General features: G+C 38.2%; 1 protein-coding gene across 1 annotated transcript in view; it reads left to right on the top strand.

Annotated features, from left to right (window-relative positions):
* KCNQ5 (potassium voltage-gated channel subfamily Q member 5) overlaps positions 1-22836 on the top strand; it is a 191029-nt gene that overhangs the window by 34460 nt on the left and 133733 nt on the right. The window contains exon 2 of the mRNA XM_019651534.1: positions 16838-16964. Within this exon, the coding sequence (XP_019507079.1) occupies positions 16847-16964 (118 nt within the window). The 5' untranslated portion in view covers positions 16838-16846. The remainder of the gene's footprint in view (positions 1-16837; positions 16965-22836) is intronic.

The raw sequence follows: 22836 nt of genomic DNA, 5'->3' as shown, positions 1-22836 counted from the left end.
GAACCGGGGCCCTCTGGCGTCCCAAGTCAGCTCTTAACCATCGCGCCACTCGGCCAGCCCAGCCATGTGCTTTTCTTAACTCTTGAACACTCAACATTTTGTTGAGAGACTAGGGAAGATATGACGATTTTGTCCCTAACTTCTTGAAAATATCCTCAACTTATGATCATTTCTTTACATGCAGCCCTAAAGTCAGAAAATAAGGGACATTTCAAGTCTTTTCTCCCCAACTTTTGGCTTAGCTGTCAGAAAAGTGAAAAGTGATCTGATTTTCACTATCTTCATACTATCCCAAAGACTTATGAGCCAGCTATTTATCAAATTTGGAGGAAAGGAGGGCAATTTTACCAAAACTGTTGCAACAAAATTGATGTTCCAGATCCCCAGCAGAAAGAATTTAAGCAGAACAGGATAAGCAAGCTTTATAGGGTTTCATATCCTACAAACTTATAAATAGAAACACTAAGTGTTCTGAATTTCCATTTAAATTTATTTTTAAATTTATTTTAGCATATAAAAATCAAATATAAAATGATTCTTTGTGTATCTGGTGTTTTTCTTTACTGCCAATAAATGATAAATCTTACATTGTTTCCCATCTCCTGAGTGAGGAACGGTGGGCTGGCACTTAGCAGTGAGCAGAATAGCATTCCCTTGAAAGTTCTGATAATCATAGAAATCATCAGATAAGGAGACGATATAATATATTTACAGCTTCAAGCTCCTGCTTTTAGCACATGTCCGGGAAAGTGTTGTTCTTAGCTTAGATTCCTATTCTCTTGCCTAGAACAGACATACATGTGGGTCCTTCTCTAGTTTCCATGCCCTGCTCCTTGGATGGTCTGTGAGTGCCCAGTTCCTCTCAGAGCGAGCTCCCCTCTTTACCAAAACCTAGAAAGTGACTAGAGCAGCTATGGTGAGGAGACAGGGGCTGCAAGCTGGCTCTTCCTGAGGCCTTTGTCCTGGAACACATTCTCCATTTTTCTCAGTGTAAAAGCCAGAGCTCTTAAATGGCCCACAAGACCCTACAGCCTGGTCCCCCACTCCCAGCTGCCATTATCTCCTACTCCTCTCCCTTTACTTGATCTACTTCAGCCACCCCCTCTCCTTGTTCCTCAGCCACACCTCAGGGCTTTTGCACCAAGTGATCCCTCTGCCTCAAAGCCTCTTTCATCAGAAATGTGCTCAGCTCACTCCCTGACCAACTTCCAGTCTGCTCAAAAAGGCCTACTGTGATGCTCCTCTTTAAGTCTGGACACCTGCCTGCTCTCGCCAGCGCCTTTATCTTCCTTTATCACTCCCTATAGCACTTCCTTCTAATGTTCTGTAAAATGCATGTATTTAGTAGGTTTATTGTATGCCTTCCTCACTAGAAGCATCCAGAGGGCAGGGGTTTTTGACTCTGCTCACTTCTGTATCTCCAGCATCTAGACAAGTACTTGGCACATAGTAAACACTCATACTGAATGAGTGGAATTATTTCATTTAGCAGTTAGAAAAGTGAGTTCTATGTATCAGGCACTGTTCTAAACACGGTACAAATACTGTTGTTTAAACTATGGTAACAGCCCTACAAAGAAGGGATTTTTATCCCTATTTTATAGAAAAAAAAAACTGAGGTGCAATGAGGTTAAGTACAATTTCCCAAAGTCACACAGCTCGTCAGTGGCAGAGCCCCTCATGCTCCTAACCCCTGCTCTCTGCTGAATGAATGAATGAATGAATGAATGAATGAATGAATGAATCATGGCAAAATCTCCATTTTCTGCATTTTGTCCTAGGCTTCCCACTGTGACCAAATGAATGATCCCAGTGTTTGATAATGACCTAATCAAGTCACTGCACTGGCCCTCTTCTTCCCTGGAAGGAGAATCTGCAGTTTATTAGGTCTCCAAGGACGGGTATCAGAGAGAGAAAAGCAAGTAGGCCTATCTCCTGGGGCAGGTCACAAGAGAGGTACCAAAAGGATAAGAACAGAACATGCAAATTCCAAGCAAGGGACAGGTGGCGACAGGGCTGTAGAAATGGGTCTCAAGCCTGTTGGGTCAGCTAGAGACCCCCTCCTTTGGATCTCCTTTATCATGCTTCTACTGAGCTAGGGCTGCTTCCAATAATCACAGCGGCCTGGAACTACCTATGGGACAGACAGACGCATATTTAGCACTAATTTATGCAGCTAGCTATAGTTTTTTGGAATTATTATATCAATAATTGGAAAACATTTAGGATGATTGAAGGGGGGTGATTACAATTTAGGACAAGGTATATTTCTTACCAATTTTCCATGGAATCAATACTTAGGGAATTTCTGCTAACAAACTGTTGCCAAATAAAATCCTGCTGAGTTTTTCTTTAATTAACGAGCTGGCTTGGTTGTAATTATTCTATTAATTGTTTAAATGCTAATAAATGCTCTTAAAGATCTTGAAAATTCTTCCCTCTTAAATACATTAATTCCCCTTAAATAATTCCCCCTTGTCCTCCCATTTCTGTTCTTAATTTGCCTAGTAAATCCTCTTTTAATCAATAGTACAAAAACAAGCGTTACCCAAACTCTAGAAGAATCATCACCAATTATGAATTAATGGAGTCTGAATGGAAGTAATGAATTGCATGTGTGCTCTTGAAGAAGATTCCACTGAACCTATATTTACTATGCAAACAAGCACACTACAAGTAATGGAAGAGACAGTAAAAATGGGAACTTTCAACAGTATAAAAAATTTATACTCTCTGATAAGATACTAATTTTGAACATATAAAGCTAGTCTTTGAAAACTATCCCTTCAGTGACTCTTAGATGCTCCTTGTTGTTGGGAGGGGGTGAAATCCTTGCTTTAATACAATTCTGTTCCCTGCCTATCAGGATATGGTGGGGGGGGGGAGAGCAGTGGGGAAGTCTCCCCAACAACCACACCTGCAGAGAGACTTGGGGCTTCTGCCATGACAAGAGCTGTGTGACTGGGCTACCTAGACATAAGCCTGACAGCATTTCTTCCTTAGAAGCTTCATGGACCAGCCTGGAAAAGATGAGCAAGGATCAAAAGGGCAAATGCAGACAAGAGGGAGGAGAGAGCTTTTCCTTTTCAGCCAAGAAGTTTCCCAGGGCCCTCCTGGCTTTAGCAGGAGAATCCACCCCTGTGGGTTTCTTATCCCTTTGCCTCCAGCCTAACACCTCTCTCCCCCACTTCATTCTGAGCGAATTTACTTTCAGCACACATTGTTCTAGGACTTCTTTTGTCTCGATTCTACAAAAGGTCAACTTGACACTGCTATATCACTTTGCATCTATTCAGGCATTCCATCCTGCTGTCGGAACTAGTAAGGAGTGTACTTTCTCCAATGCATGTTTTTCAGGGGCAGAGCCTTACTTCTGAATACAGTTATTTCTGCTCAGAGCCTGTTTTTTGTTAATGTTTTGTAAAGTCAATGTATGGGTCTATATTTCCGTGGCTTTGGCACTAATTGGGTACAGGATGCTTTACTAGTTAAAATTGTGAATCAGTCCTCTCATGTATCATTATATTACTATCATGGTCTGCAAATCAAGTGTCAGGTTGCCACGTAGGAATACATCTACAACCAAATAAAAGAGCAGAAGAGCAGAGCAGGGTTTCAAGTTACTGTGACAGATGAGTTTCCTCCTACACTAAGTGATTTTCCAAATCAGTCCATCACTGATCAGAGGTTGTTTGGCAGGTGTGCAGAATAGGTGACAAGCAGGCAGTGGTATATTAATTAAGATATGCTGCTGATGTGAGCACAGGTGTTTGGCAGAAATAACATTCCAAATACTATTATGGGTAAATAAGAATGATGACTTGTGTACAATAGGAGCCCTCTCTGTCTGAATTAAAGGTTAGATGTACCGAGAGAAAACATTTTCTCTCCAACAGGGAGACTTCAGAAAAACAAATTGGGATGACATGGCTTGGTGAATAACAACAGAGAAATGGATTGTGACAGAGACAAGGGATACCCCCAAGTACTCCTGGGATTCAGCCATCAGGGTAATTCACCATTAAATCAATAAATGTTTGCCATGTGGTATGTCTTAGCCTTAAGGATCATAAAAATTGGTGTTCAAAAACACTTGAAAATTTCCTAAGTAGTTTTCTTGTTTTTATTCTCATCTCAGTTTTTCTTAAGCCAGTCAGTCGGTATAGAAGGCATATTCCTTCTCTGACTGTTATTTAATGGTTCAAATGAACAACAGGCTCATTAAATTAGTTCAAGGTTATCTATAGACAGTCCCTTCATCTTACTCAATTTAAGAGTGTGCTTGATTTATAGCATGACTGGTCTTGAATGATTTTGATGGATAACTAGAAACAATTAAAGACAGAAATTAATATCCCAGAATCATGACAGATTTCATAAAGGATCCAGTGTGAAGATTCACATGGCTAATAAAATTGAAACTATTGAAATAAATGATCTTGCATATATTTAATTTTTCTATGTGATCTGACTGTTCAAAAAAGCAGAAATCTTCAAATTTTCCTTCCTTCAATTTAGAAAGTATTATTATTCATGGAATATTGTCACAACACCATTGTTTTACATGCTTTGGGGATAGTTAGCAGTTTGTGTTTCTCAGCTATTGCACTAAGAGCTGCTATGTACTTTCCATTTGTGGCAGTATGTTCTGTCAATAGGGTCTCCTGGAGATTTTCATTCTTAGATTTTGGTCTCTCCTTTTCTTCTACATGAGCCTCGAGGACTGAGTCCCAGCATCAGTTCTGGAAGCTTTTCTGCAAGTTCACATACATGTGTGTGTGCAAGTGTGTGTGTGCTAGGGTGTGTGCACTATGCACAGAGAGAGGTGTGTGTTTTCCTACCTCTCAAAGTTCACCAAAAGATATTAGAGTACACTGACACCAATAACACATACTACAATAATGGGGGAAATGTACAACCTTAGGTAAAAAAAAAAATGCATTTTGATGCTTATAAAGAAAAACAATTTTCATGGGTAGAAGAGGAGGAAGCCAAGACTGCTTAGAATAAAATGGCTCCTGTTCTGCCAGGAGGCATAGAAGGAAGGCGGGTCAGATGGCCTGAGAAAGCATGGGATTTCTCCCAGTGGCATATGAAGTTCTGCAGTGCAATCCATAGTTTATGGGTATGGCAAGAAAGCAAGATATAGTATCTGATTCCTGCTGGACTCCACCACCAGCGTGCCCATAGCCTTTACTCCTCTGAAAACCCTGATCCTAAAGGTTTTTTCCCTCTGTTTTCACATTCTACCAACACGGAAGTGTCTGCCCCACTGGACCACTCAACAGTTGAGGTACTCAGAGTTCCACCCCTCCATCAGCACAGCCTCTGCCTTCCTCATTGTTGAGTAAATAAAACACTGGCTGCTTCTGTTTGGCCTTCAGAAGCCACTCTGGCTCCACCCTGAAGTTTCCTCCAAAAATCCAAACACTGGAGATTCGGCCTAAAAGATGCTCAAACAGAAGGAATAAAGTGCCCCTCATTTTTTTCTTTTCTTTCCCCACCCTGACTTAAGAACCTTTCTTAGCCAGTGGTGGAAAATCCTGTCATTCCAGTAAGATAGCAAAAAGAGAAGACATATTATCGGATGACCTCCAATGAAAACAAAATTGTTCAGTGCTATAAATCATAGGAATGAAATTAGGCAATCGCTGTTACTGTTCTATAGTGTAGTTTAATCACACTGAGACACTGGCACCAAGACATCTAGCAGTGAGAAGCCATTCACTCCAATTGCAATTAGTGTCAATAAGGCTGAATAGGCAAGTTAGAAAAAAAAAATCATAAGCCAATTAACTCATTCCAATTTTTCTAGCTGGTTCTTTTTTAGTATTTTTATTTTAATGGGTTGATAAAATAATATGCTAATTGGTTTTTGATGAACCTAAAGTTTTGAACTGAAGGAAAGTTCAACAATTTGTGAGAGCCTGCCTGGGTAGAGAAGTTACTGCAATGGGTGAGGAATTTCTGAAGGAACCACCACGCAGATAGCACTTATTGCACATCATTTTCTACTGTGTGTGTCTTATCATCCCAAAATAAATTATAAACTTTTCAAGAGTGGTAGACACTTTGCTTATGTTTATATCCTACACGGTTATGGTATTCAGTATATATTTGAAGTGAATTCATGAAAAACAGAACACCTATAAATGAAGTAAAGTAGTTACACTAAATAATGTAAATACTCCAAAGGAAGAGGAAAAGAGCATATTTTCTGGAAGCCAAGGGATCTCTCAGTATAAGAACAATTTTGTTGGTCCAAGCAAAAGCAGCTATAAGAGTCATAACTCCCAAGTAAGAAAAGTAAAAAGTTCTGAAAATTCCCCCAGAGCACGCCCAGTCCTGACCTGACTCTCAGCCTCTGAGTAGTACAGAAATCATCTGTCCTATAGCAGCTCAAGCTGCTATAACAAAATACCACAGACTGGGTGGCTTAAACACAGATACTTATTTCTCACAGTTCTGGAAGCGAGACGTTTAAGATCAAGGTGCCAGCGAATTTGGTTCCCCAGTGAGGGCCCGCTTCCTGGTTCACAGATCAGTGCATTCTCACTGTGTCCCAACATGGTGTACAGAGAGTGCACGTGTGGTGGTCCCTCTGCCTCTTCTTATGAGGACACTAATCCCGTCACAGGGGACCACACTGATTACCTCATCTAAACCTAATTACCCCTACAAAGGCCCCATCTCCAAACACCATCACATTAGTGGTTAGTGTTTCAACAAATGGATTTCTGAGGGAAGCAAACATTCAGTCCATTACACTATCTTACCTCTTGTCTTATCACAGGTGTCCCCTCAACCCACAAGAGAAATAACCCCAATAAAAGATAAGATTTGCTTTATAATCAACTTGGCAGATGTGTACCAATGTCTCTTGACTGAAATACGTTATTTGTATGTTTTAAGGAATTTTATTTAAATTTTTATAAGTATTTTAGATTTTTGTAAGTAAAAAACCTCATTATCCTTGCATATTGTCATATTACAAAACTAATAGAATGGCCTAATTTTATTTCTGGTAACAATGTTAATTTTAAATTGTTACTCATATTGTTTGGGTTGGGGGCGGCAAGCTCATATAGTTCTTAAGAAAAAGAAAAGCCTATAAGATAATGAGAAATTGACAAATTGGCAACTTGAATCAAATGAAAACTTGATTTGTTTTCATTCACTCTGGAGACTTTCTTGGTGTTCCCGTTTTGATCTGATTCAGAGCTTTCAGCTTCAATTCCAAGTAGAATTGGTTCATTTGTGATTATTTGGCAAAATCATAACAGACTCAATCTCTGGATTCAGTTCAAGGTGCAGCAAACTGTTTTTAATTTTTCCAACTTAAAGTTCATGATTCAAAGATTTAGTTCCAATCCCTGCTATATACATATGTGGCTGCATGCAGATGCACCCATATATAAAGCTCAAACCAATTAAGGTATAATTTGGTTTGGGGTGGGGGAGGGTGGACAACCAAAAAAAACTCAGTGAGCCTGCTTTCTCTTCATAATGGAGGGAAGAAGAGAATGTGAGGAAAGCGTCTCTGTGTACACTGCCAAACTTGGGCACCTCTGCATAGAGCACCGCTATAGCTCTGTCCCATGGAGAGATGTCCCCATGGCAGGTGGAGGGGAAGACCTAAGCCATGCTTTGCCCTGATGTAGGATGAGTCTTTGAGAACACAAAACGTGAACACAGAAGGGATCACTTGAGTGACTGCCTCATACCAGATGGGCATTACAGCACCGAACAGCAGCCAGCCCTTCCTTAGGTATCTAAAATCACTACAGGAGGGCAGAAGACCTCATCACAGCATCCAACCTAGCAACTGGGATGCACAGGACCACTGCTAGGCTGGACAATGGGGGAAACCAGGAATGTCCTCTGTTCCTGACTCTTGTGGTGCTGCTCTTCTCCCCAACAAAGGGGCACCCACTTCCTGCCCCTGGCCCATATGCTCTCAACCTGCAGCCCCAACACCTGACAAAAACCTACCCCTGATCTTTCTTTGGTAATAAATTATAAATCAGTCATTTGGAATGGGACATTTTCAATCTCCTCCCTTCCCTATGGCCCTCTGACGAACCTCTGGGATAAATTACTGATAAATTACCTCTGTCACATTACTGAGGTTAAATTAGTTCCTTCTCAGAGGGAGATTTACATTTTAACAGATGTGAATAACTTGAAGGGATAAGTTACTTCTAGAGAAATTTCAGGGATCAACCAATGAAAAACAGGAGGATCTCAGGAGGCACTGGATTTTCCTGGTGTTTCCAAAATGAATTTTTCAGTGTCCTCCTACGCCTTCCAGCCAATGAGGACAGCCCCAGCTACACTGGCTTTCAAAACCATCTCAATCATTGTTTCCCAAGGCAGAAACCATTGATGCCACATCACACCTTGTCCTGGTCTCCCCATTCTCACCCTACTCCCACTCCTATGCCCCCCTTCTCTACACACACACACACACACACACACACACACACACACACACACCAGTATCTACTAAACAACTTAGTAAAGTTTTGTCATGCTCTCACCACCACCTCCCATGCAGATATAATTCTGAAGGTATTGATATGCGTACGTCAACTCCTGGTCAAATCAGTCCCTTTGATAAAAATACTTATGCCTTCAAATTCTCTTCCAATATATAATAGTTAATGTACCATCCTAAAAATTTAGGAGAACTGTGCAAGTAAGCTAAATTCATGATGGCACCTGATGGCCTCTAAGTAATGGTTAGTAAGCATGGGTTTAGGATCTTTTTCTGCTGTTCAAAGACACAAATGTCCAAAAGATTATTTACTTTTGTATATTTACTTCCATTTTCTGAGTTAAGTGTGGAGCCATCTCTAGATCTTAGTTTCATTTCCTTAATATGTATTATACTAACAGGATTTTCCAAACTATAAAAAATTATTACTGCAACCCTTCTGACTGATGTCTTTCTTGCCATTTATGATTAAGTTTATGCCACAAATCCTGTCCCTACAGGGATTATGTGAGGAGGCATGCTGGCCTGCTAACCCTATGTTAAGTATGCACACACAAGTCAAGGAGCAAAAATAGCTGGAAATTGATTATGTTGATATTCTGAAGAAAGGCAATAGTTTCAATTTTGTATGTCTAATTAGCCACGGCTCTTCAAGAATCGGTGCAAATGTCACGGGGTTTATAATGTCAGCATTTCATCTGCACAAAATGCTATTTGATGGCATAAAACAAGAAAAAAAACTAATGGTCGCAGCAGACAGCTTGTAGATTAGACAAAGGTCGCTGTGTTTTAATGAACAGTGCTGTTAATTAATGAGACAACAAGTAGAATATAAGCTGTTAGGCATTGCGAATTTGTGCCCCCCCCCAAAAAAAATCAATCTTTACTGAAAACCACTATGAGTAACTCAAAAATAAAATAACTGTAAGAAAAGAATTTAAATCTCCAATTATGTAGTAAAGTCATATATATCAATGAAGTAATATCACCATTCTCTGGTGTGACATATAAAGAGTCTTCTTTAACATCCACAAAAGAGGGTTAATGCTAGGTTAGTATTCTCAATAGATATTCTAGATAGACTGCCTCTTGGGTTTCTAAGTTTTTATATGCATTTCCTTAGTCTTTGAGAGAATAAGAAAGATGTTCTTTGTTTTACCAAAATTTGGTGAGGACAAATGAGGAAATACTATAACTCTTCAAGGTGATAAAAATAATTGACATTGCCTTTAGTTCTGTAGAGGGCTGGCAAAGCCAAGCTTCTAGGAGCTTCATTTCAGTAAGGATGGCGAGAACCATTGTTAGTAACACCAGCTTTACATTCCAGCTTTCCTCCGAGTACATCAAGTACTCTGATTACTATTCATTTATCTCTTTAGCAGTCATTTGAGTAAATAGTGAGCATCTTATTTCAATTAAAAACAAGCACGAGAAAATGAATTGATTTATCCTGAGGCACAGCAGCAAAGACACCAGAACCTGTCTCATAACAGGCCAAGCAAGTCAGAAGAACCATCTATAAACCATTTCAACTGAGTGTAAAAGACTTTTGTGTTTCCAACTTATTTGAAAATAAAATAAGGAGACCCCCTCCAAAGCATCATTTAGAGATCACCGTTAAACAAAGACACAATGGGATCAGGTCTAGCATCTGAACTTGAAGAAGAACACCTTTCCTTTATGAATCTGCTCCATTGACTGGATGATGAGCAATGCCTTTTTATTAATTGAAAATTTTTTGAGATAATTGTAGATTCACATGAAGTTGTAAGAAATATTACAGAGATTCTCTGAGTACATTTTACCCTGTTTCCTCAAACAGGAACATTTTGCAAATCTATAGTATGATATGGCAACCAGGATAATAATATTAATACAATCCACAGATCTTAATTCAGATGTCCCCAGTTTTGCTTGTATACATTTGTATTTAGTATACATGTGAATTTAGTTCTATAAAATTTTATCGTATGTGGACAGATGGCTATCTATCACAGAAGTCAAGACATCAAATAGTTTCATCAGGAGAAGGATCTCTCAAGCTGCCCTTTAATAAACACACCCACCTACCCCCTGATTTCCTCCCTTCCCCCACAATCCCTGACTTCTAGGAACCACCAACCTGTTATGTGTTTCTAAAATGCTTCCATTTCAAAAATGTTATATAAATGGAATGTTATGGTATGTAACCTTTGGAGATTGGCTTTTTCCACTCAGCATAATTCTCTAGAGTCACCCAAGTTTTGTGTATCAATAGTTCATTCATTTTTATTGTTGAGTAGTAGTCCATGGTATGGATATACTACAGCTTGTTTAACCCATTCCCACGGTAAGGACGTCTGGGCTGTTTTCAATTTTTGGACATTATGAGTAAATCTGCTGTGAGTATTTGTGTACAGGTTATTATATAAACGATAAGTTTTCGTTTCTTTGTCATGAATGCCCAAGAGGTCAATTGCTAAGTCATATCGCAACTGCTGGTTTCTAAAACACTACCTGTTTTCCTGGAGGGGCTGTACTATTTTACATTTCCACCAGCAATGTACGTATGAGTGATCCAGTTTTTCCACATTTTCCAAAGCATTTTATGTTGCCACTGTTTTTTATTTTAGCCACTCTGATAGATGTATAGTGTTATCACATTATGGTTTTAATTTGCATTTCTCTATGGTCAGTGATGTTGAATATCATTGCATGCGCTTATTTGCTATCCATACTCATGTATCCTCTTCAGTGAAATGTCTGCTCAAGTCTTTTGCCTATTTTCTGAGTTTCTATATATTCTAGATACTAGTCCTTTTTCAGGTATATGGTTCGCAAATGTTTTTTCTTAGTCTATAGTTTGTCTTTTTATCCTCTCTACTTTTGTTAAAGTCTAATTTATCATTTTTTCCTCATATTATTTGTGCTTTAGTGTCAAATTTAGCAACTTTTTTCTTAGCCCAAATCCAAGAAATTTTCTCATATGTTTTTACTAAAAGTCTTATAGTTTAACATTTGAGCCCATGATAAATTTTGTGTTGATTTTTGTATAAGGTGTGAGGTACAGATTGAGGTTCCGTGTTGTTGTTGTGGTTTTTTTTGCGTATTGATGTCCAGTTGCACCAGCATCATTTCTTGAAAAGGCTATATCTTCCTCTATTGAAATGCTTTTGTGCTTTTATTTATCAAAAATCAATTGAACATATGTGCCTGGGTGGATTTCCAAAGTCTCTATTCTGTTCCATTGTTCTCTATGGGTCTATCCCTCTGCCAATACTATACACTCTTGATTACTGGAGTTCTATAGTAGGTCTTAAAATCACATAGAATGATTTCTCCCACTTTATTCTTCTTTGTCAGATTGTTTTACCTAGTCTATATCCTTGCAATATAAATTTTAGAATAATTTCATTTCTACAAAAAAAAAAGCTGGCTGAGATTTTGATAGGAATTTCATTAAACCTACAGATCAATTGGGGAGTTTTGTAATTTTCAGCATGCATATCCTGTACATTTTGTTAAGTGCATAACCAAACATTGTATTTTCTTTGGAATGATGATAAATAATATTGTGCTTTTAATTTTGGTTTCCACATCCTCATTGTTAGTATACAGAAATGTGATTAATTTTTGTACATTGATCTTGTATCTTATAATCTTACTGAACTTATTTATTAGTTCTAAGAGTTGCTTTGCAGATTCCTTGTAATTTTCTCTGTAGACAATCATGTCATCTGCAAACAGACTATGTTTTGCCTGCCTTTCCAATATTTATGCCTTTTATTTATTTTACTTTCCTTAGTGTAGTGACTATATTATTCAACTATTTTGAACAAGAGTAGTGAAAGTACCATCTTGCCTTGTTCTTGACTTTAGGGGAAAGCACTTAGTCTTTCACCATTAATTATGACATTATCTGTAGTTTTTTTCCCAGCTGTTATTTATCAAATTGAGGTAATAAACCTCTATTCCTAACTTGTGGAGTTTTTATCATAAAGGGTTGGATATCCACATGCAGAAAAATGAAGTTGGACCCTTATCTCACACCATATACAAAAATCAATTCAAAATGGATAAAAGACTTAAATGTAAGGTCTAAAACTATAAGACTGCTAAAAGAAAATATAGGGAAAGAACTTCTTGACATTGGTCTAGGCAATGACTTTTTGGATAAGATGCCAAAAGCACAGGTAACAAAAGCAAAAATAGACAGATGGGATTCCATCAAACTAAAAAGCTCTGCACAGCAAAAGAAACAATCAAAAGAATGAAGAGACCACCCCCAGCATGGTGGAAAACATTTGCACACCAAACATCTGATAAGGAGTTAATATCCAAAATATATTAGGAACTTCTATAACTCAACAGCAAAAATAAAATAATAATGATAATAATAATAACCCATTTTTTAATGGTCAAAGGGCCTGAATAGACCCAAAAGAAGACATAAAAATAGTCAATAGGTACATGAAAAGATGCTCAGCATCACTAATCATCAGGGAAATGCTAATCAAAACCACAATGAGATATCACCTCATACCTGTTAGAATGGGTATTATCAAAAAGACGCAAACAACAAGTGCTGGTAAGGATGTGGAGAAAAGGGAACCCTTGTGAACTACTGGTAGGAATGTAAATTGGTACAACCACTATGGAAAACAGTAAATAGGTTCCTGAAAAAATTAAAAATAGAACTACCAGATGACCCAGCAATCCCATTCCTGGGTATATATCCAAAGGAAATGAAGTCAGGATCTTGAAGAGATATCTGCACCCCCATTGTCATTACAGCATTATTCACGATAGCCAAGACATAGAAACAATCTAAATGTCCATCAATGGACAAATGGACTTTTAAAATGTACATATGTACAATGGAATATTATTCAGCCTTAAAAGAGAAGGAAATCCTGCCATTTGAAATAACATGGATGAACCTGAAGGACATTATGCTAAGTGAAATAAGCCAGAGAAAGACAAATAATGCATGATCTCAATTATATGTGGACTCTAAAAAAGTTGAACTCATAAAAACAAGATAAAATGGCCTTTACCGAGGGCTGGGTGTTAGGTAAAATGGGGAGATGTTTCCATTTCAGTTACATAATTTTCAGTTATATAAGATGAGTAAGTTCTGCATAGCTGATGTACAGCATGGAGACGATAGTGAATAATATCGTATTATATACTGGAAACTTGCTAAGTAGATTTTAAATTTCTCCCACACACACACATGCACAAAAATGTTAACTGTGAGGTGATAAATATGTTAATTAGCTTGATTATGGTATTCATTTCACAATGCTTCTGTATATCAAAACATCACATTGTATACCTTAAATGTATACAATTTTTATTGGTAATTATACCTCAACAAAGCTGGACAAAGGAAAAAAATAGAGAAAAAGTAGCCTCACACTTCTATTTCCCACTTATTCTGTCAGATTAGGAATGATTGCCCTTCTCTGACTCGATAGCACTTTATTCCTTTCTATTGAAATAAGATGGAAATTTCAGGAACCAGGAGACAGAATCTTCTCAGAATGGTTTTCACACTTTTGTTCTCTATCACATAAGCCCAAGTCTTCAAGAGAGGACATCCCCACAGCCTGCAGTTCTGGGCCTGAAATAAATGCTTCACAATCTGCTGAGCACTCATCTCTCACTGCTGCTTACTCAGTGACTGGAGGCTGGTGGTGATTTTTCACACAGCCTGAAACCAAGCCCTCATAAGGAATAATAAGTAATGGTCGAGCAAGGAGAAAGAAGTCTAACTCCTGTGCTACTTCCCCCAAGGTAAAAGTTGTGACCCCATGGTGGAATCCAATTATAACTTCCCCCTGCTTTATTTGGAAATGAAGGATTTTTTTCCCCTAATCTCCTTAAAAAGAAAATATCCCTAAACAAGGGGCCCTGAGAAAAGAATTTGTAGATTTAACTTATCCTGCCTCAGTGCAGCATAGAAATAGTGCAGTGACAGCCTCCCTTACCTTAAAGTAATGGGCATATATTTATTGGTGTCAGCTATTCCCCTGAAAAAGAAACATCATGATATGGCTGTTCATGGGGGCTCAGATCACATTTAGGATTTTCTTAAGTATCCCTTCTAATATAACCTCTCACCAGAGGAGTGTCAAACTTCCTGGCACAAGTAAGAATGAGGGGCAACAATAGAAAAGTGGACCTGCCATTAAGCCTGGAAACGGCACAGACCCAGCATCTTAGGCCCCAATATGCTTTCTATACATGGAAAAATGTACTTGAGTAAAAACAGTTGATCTGGTATAGTAGCCACCTTAATGAATGAATAGACCCAACTACCTAGATACATACTCAAAACCAAAAACCTCATATTATTAATGAGCATATGTTGAGCATAGTTTCGGTTACCTGTGCATAAAGTCATCTTCGGAGATTTAGCCCATAGGTAGTTTTAAGTCACTGTAAGTAAGCAGCAATGATATTGGAGATTTATTTCCCATCATGAGAAATATTTGTGGATTGCTTAGTGCAAAATAACAGACGGATAGAATGATATATCTATCTCTACTAGGCGTTTCAAAAGTGCAACACATCATCACATTCTCTAACTGAAGAAACAGACATTTGCCTGAAATTTGCAACAAAAATGCCATTTTTCTAAATTTGATAACAGTTTTTATCTTGGTACATGGGATAGGAGAATGCAGAGTAGCATAGAACCTTTATTTTCTATGCTGTATATTTCTGTGATTTTTGAATGTTTTAATAAAGACCATGTATCACTTTTATAACTAAGCAAGTATAATAAAAATCAATTAATAAATATTGTTCTACATTATCAATGCTGAGTCAACCCTTGTTTAAAAACAAGGAAGAGCATTTTAGCTAGAACTGCCATCGTCTAGTAGTTCGCCAAAGTGACCAACACAAAGGGAAAGAGGAAAGGCCCCACTGTATGATCTCTAGGCCTTTTAGAAAACATGGAGTAGTTCCTTTGGCCACATACATGCGAATCTACAAGCAAGGTGATATTGTAGACATCAAGGGAATGGGACCTGTTCAAAAAGGAATGCCCCAAATGTTCCCATGGCAAAACCGGAAGGGTCTACAGTGTTACTCAGCATGCAGCTGGCACTGTTGTAGACAAACAAGTTAAGGGCAAGATTTTTACCAAGAAAATTAATGTTCGTATTGAGCATATTATGCACTCTAAGAGCCGAGACAGCTTCCTAAAGTGGTTGAAAGAAGATAATCAGGAAAAGAAGGAAGCCAAAGAGAAAGGTACCTGGGTTCAACAGAAGCTCCAGTCTGTCCCACCCAGAGAAGCACACTTTGCGAACCAAGGAAAAGGAGCCTGAGCCACTGGAGCCCATTCCCTAGGAATTCAGGGCATGCTAGGTGTAAAGAAATAAAAGACCTCTGCACTGTTAAAAATATTTATCAAGTAGAAGTGTGGTATTCCCTCTCCCCAAAAAAATATTAAAAGAAAAAACAAGGGAAGAAGTTATTTTTTGAAAGGAAAACCAATTTCAATAAACTCAGTGCCTGTCCCTATCTGGACAACAAGGTGACTATGATAAGCTTGCTTCAAGTGATGCTTTCTTCTTACAAACTCCATTTGGTTTCTCATTTTATGACCCACTGCTTAATGAGCCACTTTAGTTGGCCTTTCCCCAACTAAACTCTTCCTACAAAATCTCAAAGTCATTTTGCTGGAGCAGGTGTTATTTTCTAAGCAGCCCTCACCAAAGGGTAGCATAATAATTAACAAGCTTTAGATTCGAAGAATTTAGGATCTCATTTCTGGCAAAGGATACATGTTTCACACAGGCAGTGATGTTTTTGAAATTTTCTATTTTGTAACAATATTTGGACAGCATAACAAAAGAACACATGCTTCTAAATATTTAGTTCTTTTTCTCTGAGAAGAGTCCTTAAGGGCTTAGAGATTATGGCACTCCTTGCAGCAAAATGAAGCTGTTTCCTGTAAAACTGGGAAGCTGTGTTTTCAGGTTCCTCTCTCATTTCAGATAGTTCACATGGTACCAGGTAGCTAAAGTCAGGTACACTATATATTCCAGACAAGGCAGATCAGTAATTCGGCCTGCATATTTAGTATTAAAACTGACTGCTAAATTTGCAGAGTGTTGGAGACTTGAAAAAGAATGGCATCTCACGATAGCAAATGCACACAACATGAGGTTTCAATGTTCTCCAGGTTTCGTTTGATTTGCAGAAGAGGTGTTCTGAGCTTTAGACATTTAACAAATAGATGTTTTAGAGGTAGTGCCTAAATATCCAGAAATACCCATAAAGCTTCTTGCTATGGTTTGCTCCACAATACTTCTCTCTAACATATATTATTTGATATTTTAGGAGTTCGTGATGATTGTCGTCTTTGGTTTGGAGTTCATCATTCGAATCTGGTCTGCGGGTTGCTGTTGTCGGTATAGAGGATGGCAAGGAAGACTGAGGTTTGCCCGAAAGCCCTTCTGTGTTATAGGTGAATATCAATGTCCAGACACCTGGATTTATGACACTGCGTCCTTTTCTTCTGTCTCCTATATTTTAACATGTAATGAATATTAAAAGTTAACAATCATGGATATTTACCATGGGCCAGGCACTCTTGTGTTTTGAAAGGGTTGACTTATGTAATCCTTACCACAGCACTGTGAGGTGATTGTTTTTACTATCCTCGTTTTACAAGTGAAGAAACTAAGGCCCAGAGAAACGAAATAAGTTACAAAAGTCACACAGGTAGCAGGCGGTGGAGCTAGGAGTTGAACCAGGTGGTCTGGCTCTAGACACCCACTTGTATCAGTGAAGTTATACTGAGCTATGCAGTTCTCCAATGTTGCCCTGAATTAGTGAAGCATTGATTTCAGTAAGTATAAAGCCCTCTTTTTGCTCTACAACGTGTGTATAGATACCACCCCTTTTATGCTCTTGTTTAACTGAAATGGTTAACAGTGTGTTAGTCCTAGTAATGCATATCAATTAGTGTTCCTCAAGAATGATTACAAGTATGTTTCACTGTATGCATTGGAAATATGAGTCTCCTGCCCTGCAGTACCCAAATAGTATCAAATCTCTGCACCAGCTACCTAGCTGCTACCATTTTACAGGAATTCCAGACACCTGGGTACCAGCTTGAAATCATACTTCTTAATGAAGATGCCATATAGCATTCTGGAGTTAAGAGCTGATGCCTTCCAGTAATATATTTTAAAGTATATCATAAAATTGAAAACCTTGTAAGTCATATCTTAGTGAAAAATTATTTTTTTAAATAGAGTAAGTTGCCTACATCATGGTCCTTTATCCCTAAATATTTCAATATGGATTTCCTGAAAGTAAGGATATTCTTTCATATAACCTCCAGTAAACTGAACATTGATACAATCATTTAATCTACTGGTGTATCCCAGGTTTGTCAATTGACCCAATAATGTCCTTTACAGCATTTTTTCCTCTCCAGTACATGATCCAGTCCAGGATCACATACTGCATTTGGTGGTCATGTCTCTTTAGTGTCTTAATCTAGAACAGTGCTAGACTTTCTTTGTCTCATCACAGTGACATTTTTTAAGAATATAGCTTCATGCTCCCACTTTTTAATAAATAGAATGCTCTTCCTTTTGGAAAAAAAGAAAAATAAAACCATATATATATATATATATATATATATATATATATATATATATATATATATATATATATATATATATGTTATTATTGTTGTTGTTATGGTGGTGATGGTTGTTACTTAACAGCTAAATTTGGTTTTCTTGCTCTTTTTTCCTACTCACTTCTTTCACAGCCATTCCAATCCAAATACTGAAAATTCTTGGTGAGGCTTACTTATTCCAAATTTTTCCAATCTCAACAGTGGATTTTTAATTTACAAGGTAGTTAGACGATGTTCTTCATCTATGACAGTTTTTCTATTCTGTTTAGGGGTCAGGAATTGGTTTCCTCCTTTACCCCTTTTCCCTGTGGCAGGGGCAGAGTGAATTTAGGAAGGAATTGGCGTGTCTGCCCATCATGGGCACTGTTAAGAAGAGTCTTTTATTCCATCCTTGTTGTGTAGGAAGAGCACTGTCCTGGGGATAGAAGAAGAGCTGGACTCCAGGCACACTCTCTGCCACTGACGTATTATCATAGAATAAACATTTCCAAAGAATCACCATTCATTCAATCAAACTTTAAAGAAATTTCACTATGTGTGAAGCACTAGAGTGACAATCGGGAAATTCTACATTAAATTTTGGCCTTTCATGGTGCATTCTCTTTGTCCAGTTGCCTCTCCTCTACAAGAATAGGCTTCTTTGTGAAAACCACTGTGCTAAAGTGTGGAGGAAAATAAGTAGTAACTTCTAGCCTTGTAGGCCCATCCAGCCCCAGAATATATTAGTGAAGACATCTGACTTTTCTCCCTGGAGATTGTTTTCTCTTTGAATTCTCTGCTCAAGCAACATCGCAAAGGACTGTAACTTGATGTGACACTACTGCCTAACAAGTACTTTCTGTCCTATAAGGAGCCCAAACAAAACAATTCACAAGGCAGATGGTTGGCCAAGAGTCACTCAGCTTCTACAGGATAAGGTTGGTTCATGGATGACTGCAGGAATGTTCCAGTCCAGACTTTAAAACCAATTAAAACTTGGTCTTGTTCCAGTTCCAGAGGCAATGCCAATGTATTTCTGGCCCCAAGCTGAAAAGAAAGCTTTTTCCCAGATGCCTGCTGCCTTTTGATAGCTGTTTTCAGCTATAGATACATCAGCACATCTTAGTTCTTTAATCTTTCTCTTCTTGTCTCAGATCCTTGCAGGTTCTAAAAATGATATGATATTTGTAATTTTAGACATGTTTGGACCTATCAATAGTGATAGTGGGGCATGGTTCAGGTGTAGTTGCAGTTTAGTTAACACTTTAGGCCTTTTCTGTATTTGAATATTTTACCTCTAGCAAATTAATTGCTTTGGAAGAAAATTTCATGGATAAATATATAATGAATCCCTATTAGAGCAAAGACAAGATCTGCACTTCCATTTAGGATAACTATGCTTTTTTCAATGTTTTGTTTAATGTACATATAACAGTTTGATCCATGGTCCAGCTGAATTGATGTAATAGTGAAATATGTTCAAATGTGGCTCTTCAGTCTGAGGTCAGTAAAATTTAACTTACACAGAGGAACCAAATGTCACCTGCCTGAAGGCAGCCAGCTATAACTGATGACAGAACCCTTTCTAGGTCTGTTTAATAGGTCCATGAAAATGGTTGATGTCACCAGTAAAGTGATAAAGTACAATGTAAAGTAAGCCTTGTAATTAATTCCCTTGGTCAACATAATTTACCATGGTGAAATGGAAAAAGGGAATAACGTCTCTCTCATTTGTTCATGATAACTGGTCTGAGTTTGGAAATGTTAGGACTTCTCAAGATTTCATGTATTTGTATTAGATTCATGTATTAGATTACTCTGAACATGGAAAATACACACTCAAATGTTCTTAGAAGTCTTGAGCAATCAAGAAGAGAATATAAAAAAGATTGTGATAGGTTGGTTGTGCCTTCAATATGGGAAAAGCTTTCCGTAAGCACACCAATGTTGTTCTTTTCATGTGAAAAGAAATTAAAACGACCTCGATGGGCAGCTAGTGAGCCTCCTATAGCATTGAGCCCTATAGACCAGCTGATAATATTTGGACAGAGTTTGATAGAGGGCCACAGGCTAATTCCCAAAGACTTTAGAAACTTCCCTTCCTAAACTACCCACCCTCTTGCCCCTGTACTCTAGCCAAAACCAAGAGCATTTCTAAAGCTTGTTGATTTAAAAAATTATAAAATCATTGTATACTTGTGTTGGGAAAACATTTTAAACAACTGTAACCTAAGAGAAGGGAAAAATCTATTTAATTTTTTTTTAATTAGGTGTGTTCTTTCATTACTATATTTACTTACCTCTGCTTGGTTTGGTTTGAAATTTGCTTTGAAAACTGATAAAATGTTTTCTTGAATTACAAAATTCTTCCTCATACCTGTGTTCAATTTACATCTGTCCCCTAAGACTCTGTTGAAATAACATTTCTACAGCTATGGGCAATAATCACTACCTTACCCATTTGGAGAGTCAAGTACATTTTGTTATGACTACCCAGGTTGCCCTTCATTTACCTGGGCTGGCTGCTTTATGATTTCTTTACATTCAGGCACAAATCCCTCACTCAATGACCTCCCTATTGAGATAACCTCAAAGACTGATTTTCTACTCATTCTTTTTTCAAGCTTTCATTAATGACCTACCTGAAAATTGCGGATAGTGCCAAAGGCTGGTACTTAGATCAGGATAATGAGACTGATGTGTCAGGAAGCCAACAAATTACTTCTAACAGTGGCTTTTTTTTTATTCCCTGGTGACTCTTTTTAAAGACAGATATAACAGGGCCATATTTTTCAGTCTTGCAGTGCATCTCAGGGAAGCAGAAAATACCAGCCTACTATTAATCTTGGATCTGTATTTGATGCTAAATATAAGTTTTTCTTAATGCTATTTTAACAGTTTTCCTTCAGTGTAATATATCCGCAAGAGGACAAAAGAGGCAAACCACAGCACAGATGTTTCCCTCATGAACTGAGCATGTATGCCTTTGACACGAGATAACAGTCACTCAGGAAGATGCCAACAAGTGTATTTTTCTATGAGAAAAAACTAACCAGCTTCTTACTTGGCTGAAACAAAATCGAAGCCTTTATTAAAATCAACCAGACAACCAAGACCACGCTAGTCTATCTGTGAATTCATCTCATTAAAGGGCAACTTAAGCTGTTAATAATGTGTTTGAACGTCAAATCAAAGACTCCCAGAACTGCCACTGGCTGCTCAGCTGAAGATCTGAGACGTTTTTCTCTTCTCTACCTTCTCCAGCTTTTGTTGTAAGAGACACTGAATTTTGTTCTAAGCCCTTGAATCCCATCATTGTCTATACCTGCTCATCTCTTCTCTCCTTTAGTAGAAATTCTATTCCCTCAAGTTATTTCCTATCAGTCATATGCTCTTCTGCTGCTTCTCTTTACATCTAAGTGTTCAAACTCCTTCAGCACATATAGATTCCTTCCACATGATTCATTACACCATCTGAGGACAATTAAACCCTGTTAGGTTCATTGATCATAAAATATTAAATCCATTTCAATCCCTTTAGTTAATAATAGCTGATATTTATTAAGACCTGCTATATGCTAGGTACTGCTCTAAGCACTCTATCAATATTATATGCCATTTTATAGATGAGGAAGTAAGATAGGGCTTTCGAAACTTGTCCGCAGTTAGAAAGATGGTAGGTAAAAGAACAAGGATTCACTACTTGTGATGTCACTCTGAAAAATATATCTCCCCGATAAGCTGTTTTTACTCACAACAGCACTTCTGACACCAAATGTGTGGGTTTTTATCACACCAACCAATTCTCCAACTCTCCAGACCCCAACAGAGTGTTCAACAATTCAATTAAATTCTGATACTAACTACTCAGAGTTAGTGCAGACCCCACAGGTTAAAGACCTAGTCCCACAAGACCCACCCCTCCCACCTCGCCTTCAGATGTCAGTCACAATGAGGTGCCTACACACACTTCTGCTCAGCTGAGTACAAATTCAGAGGTTTCCACAACCCACCTCAGGTTTGATAATTCACTAAAATGACTCACAGAACTCAGGGAAGCACTTTATTTACTATTATCAGTTTATTATAAAAGATTCGAGCCCAGAACAACCAAATGTAAGAGGTGCATAGGACAAGATATTTGGGGTGGGGGACTATCTCTCCAGGCATGCCACCTTCCCATCACCTCAGTGTGTTCACCAACCTGGAAGCTCTCAGAACCCCATGGTTTAGAGATTTTCATGGAGCTTCGTTACGTAGGTGTGATTAATTAATTCACTGGCCACTGGTGACTGAACTCATCTCTAGGTCCACTTCCCTTCCCGGAGCCCTGGGGTTGTGGCTTAAAGTTCCAACTCTTGAATCATTATTTGGTCTATCTGGTAACAAGCCCCAATCTTAAATCTATCTAGGGGCCCCCAACTGCCAGTCATCTCAGTAGCATACAAAAGACACTTATCATTCCAGAGATTCCAAGGGTTTTAGGGGCACTGTGCCAGGAACCCAGCATTGATTTCCCATGGTACCACACTACCCAACTGTGAGAAAAATGCCCTTACTGTTTATTAGTATTTTTAAATTACATTGAATTGAACCTTGTCCATTGTCATCAACTCACAAAGAACCTAGTACTTTTATATTCATCTTTAATAATCCAGGATCTTTGAATGAGAAGCCAGGCTTTATAAAATGACTTCAATTGCAG

The sequence above is a fragment of the Hipposideros armiger genome, unplaced genomic scaffold (assembly GCF_001890085.2).
Source record: "Hipposideros armiger isolate ML-2016 unplaced genomic scaffold, ASM189008v1 scaffold_162, whole genome shotgun sequence".
NCBI classification, from domain to species: domain Eukaryota; kingdom Metazoa; phylum Chordata; class Mammalia; order Chiroptera; family Hipposideridae; genus Hipposideros; species Hipposideros armiger.
This window is presented reverse-complemented; position numbering and strand designations above follow the sequence as displayed.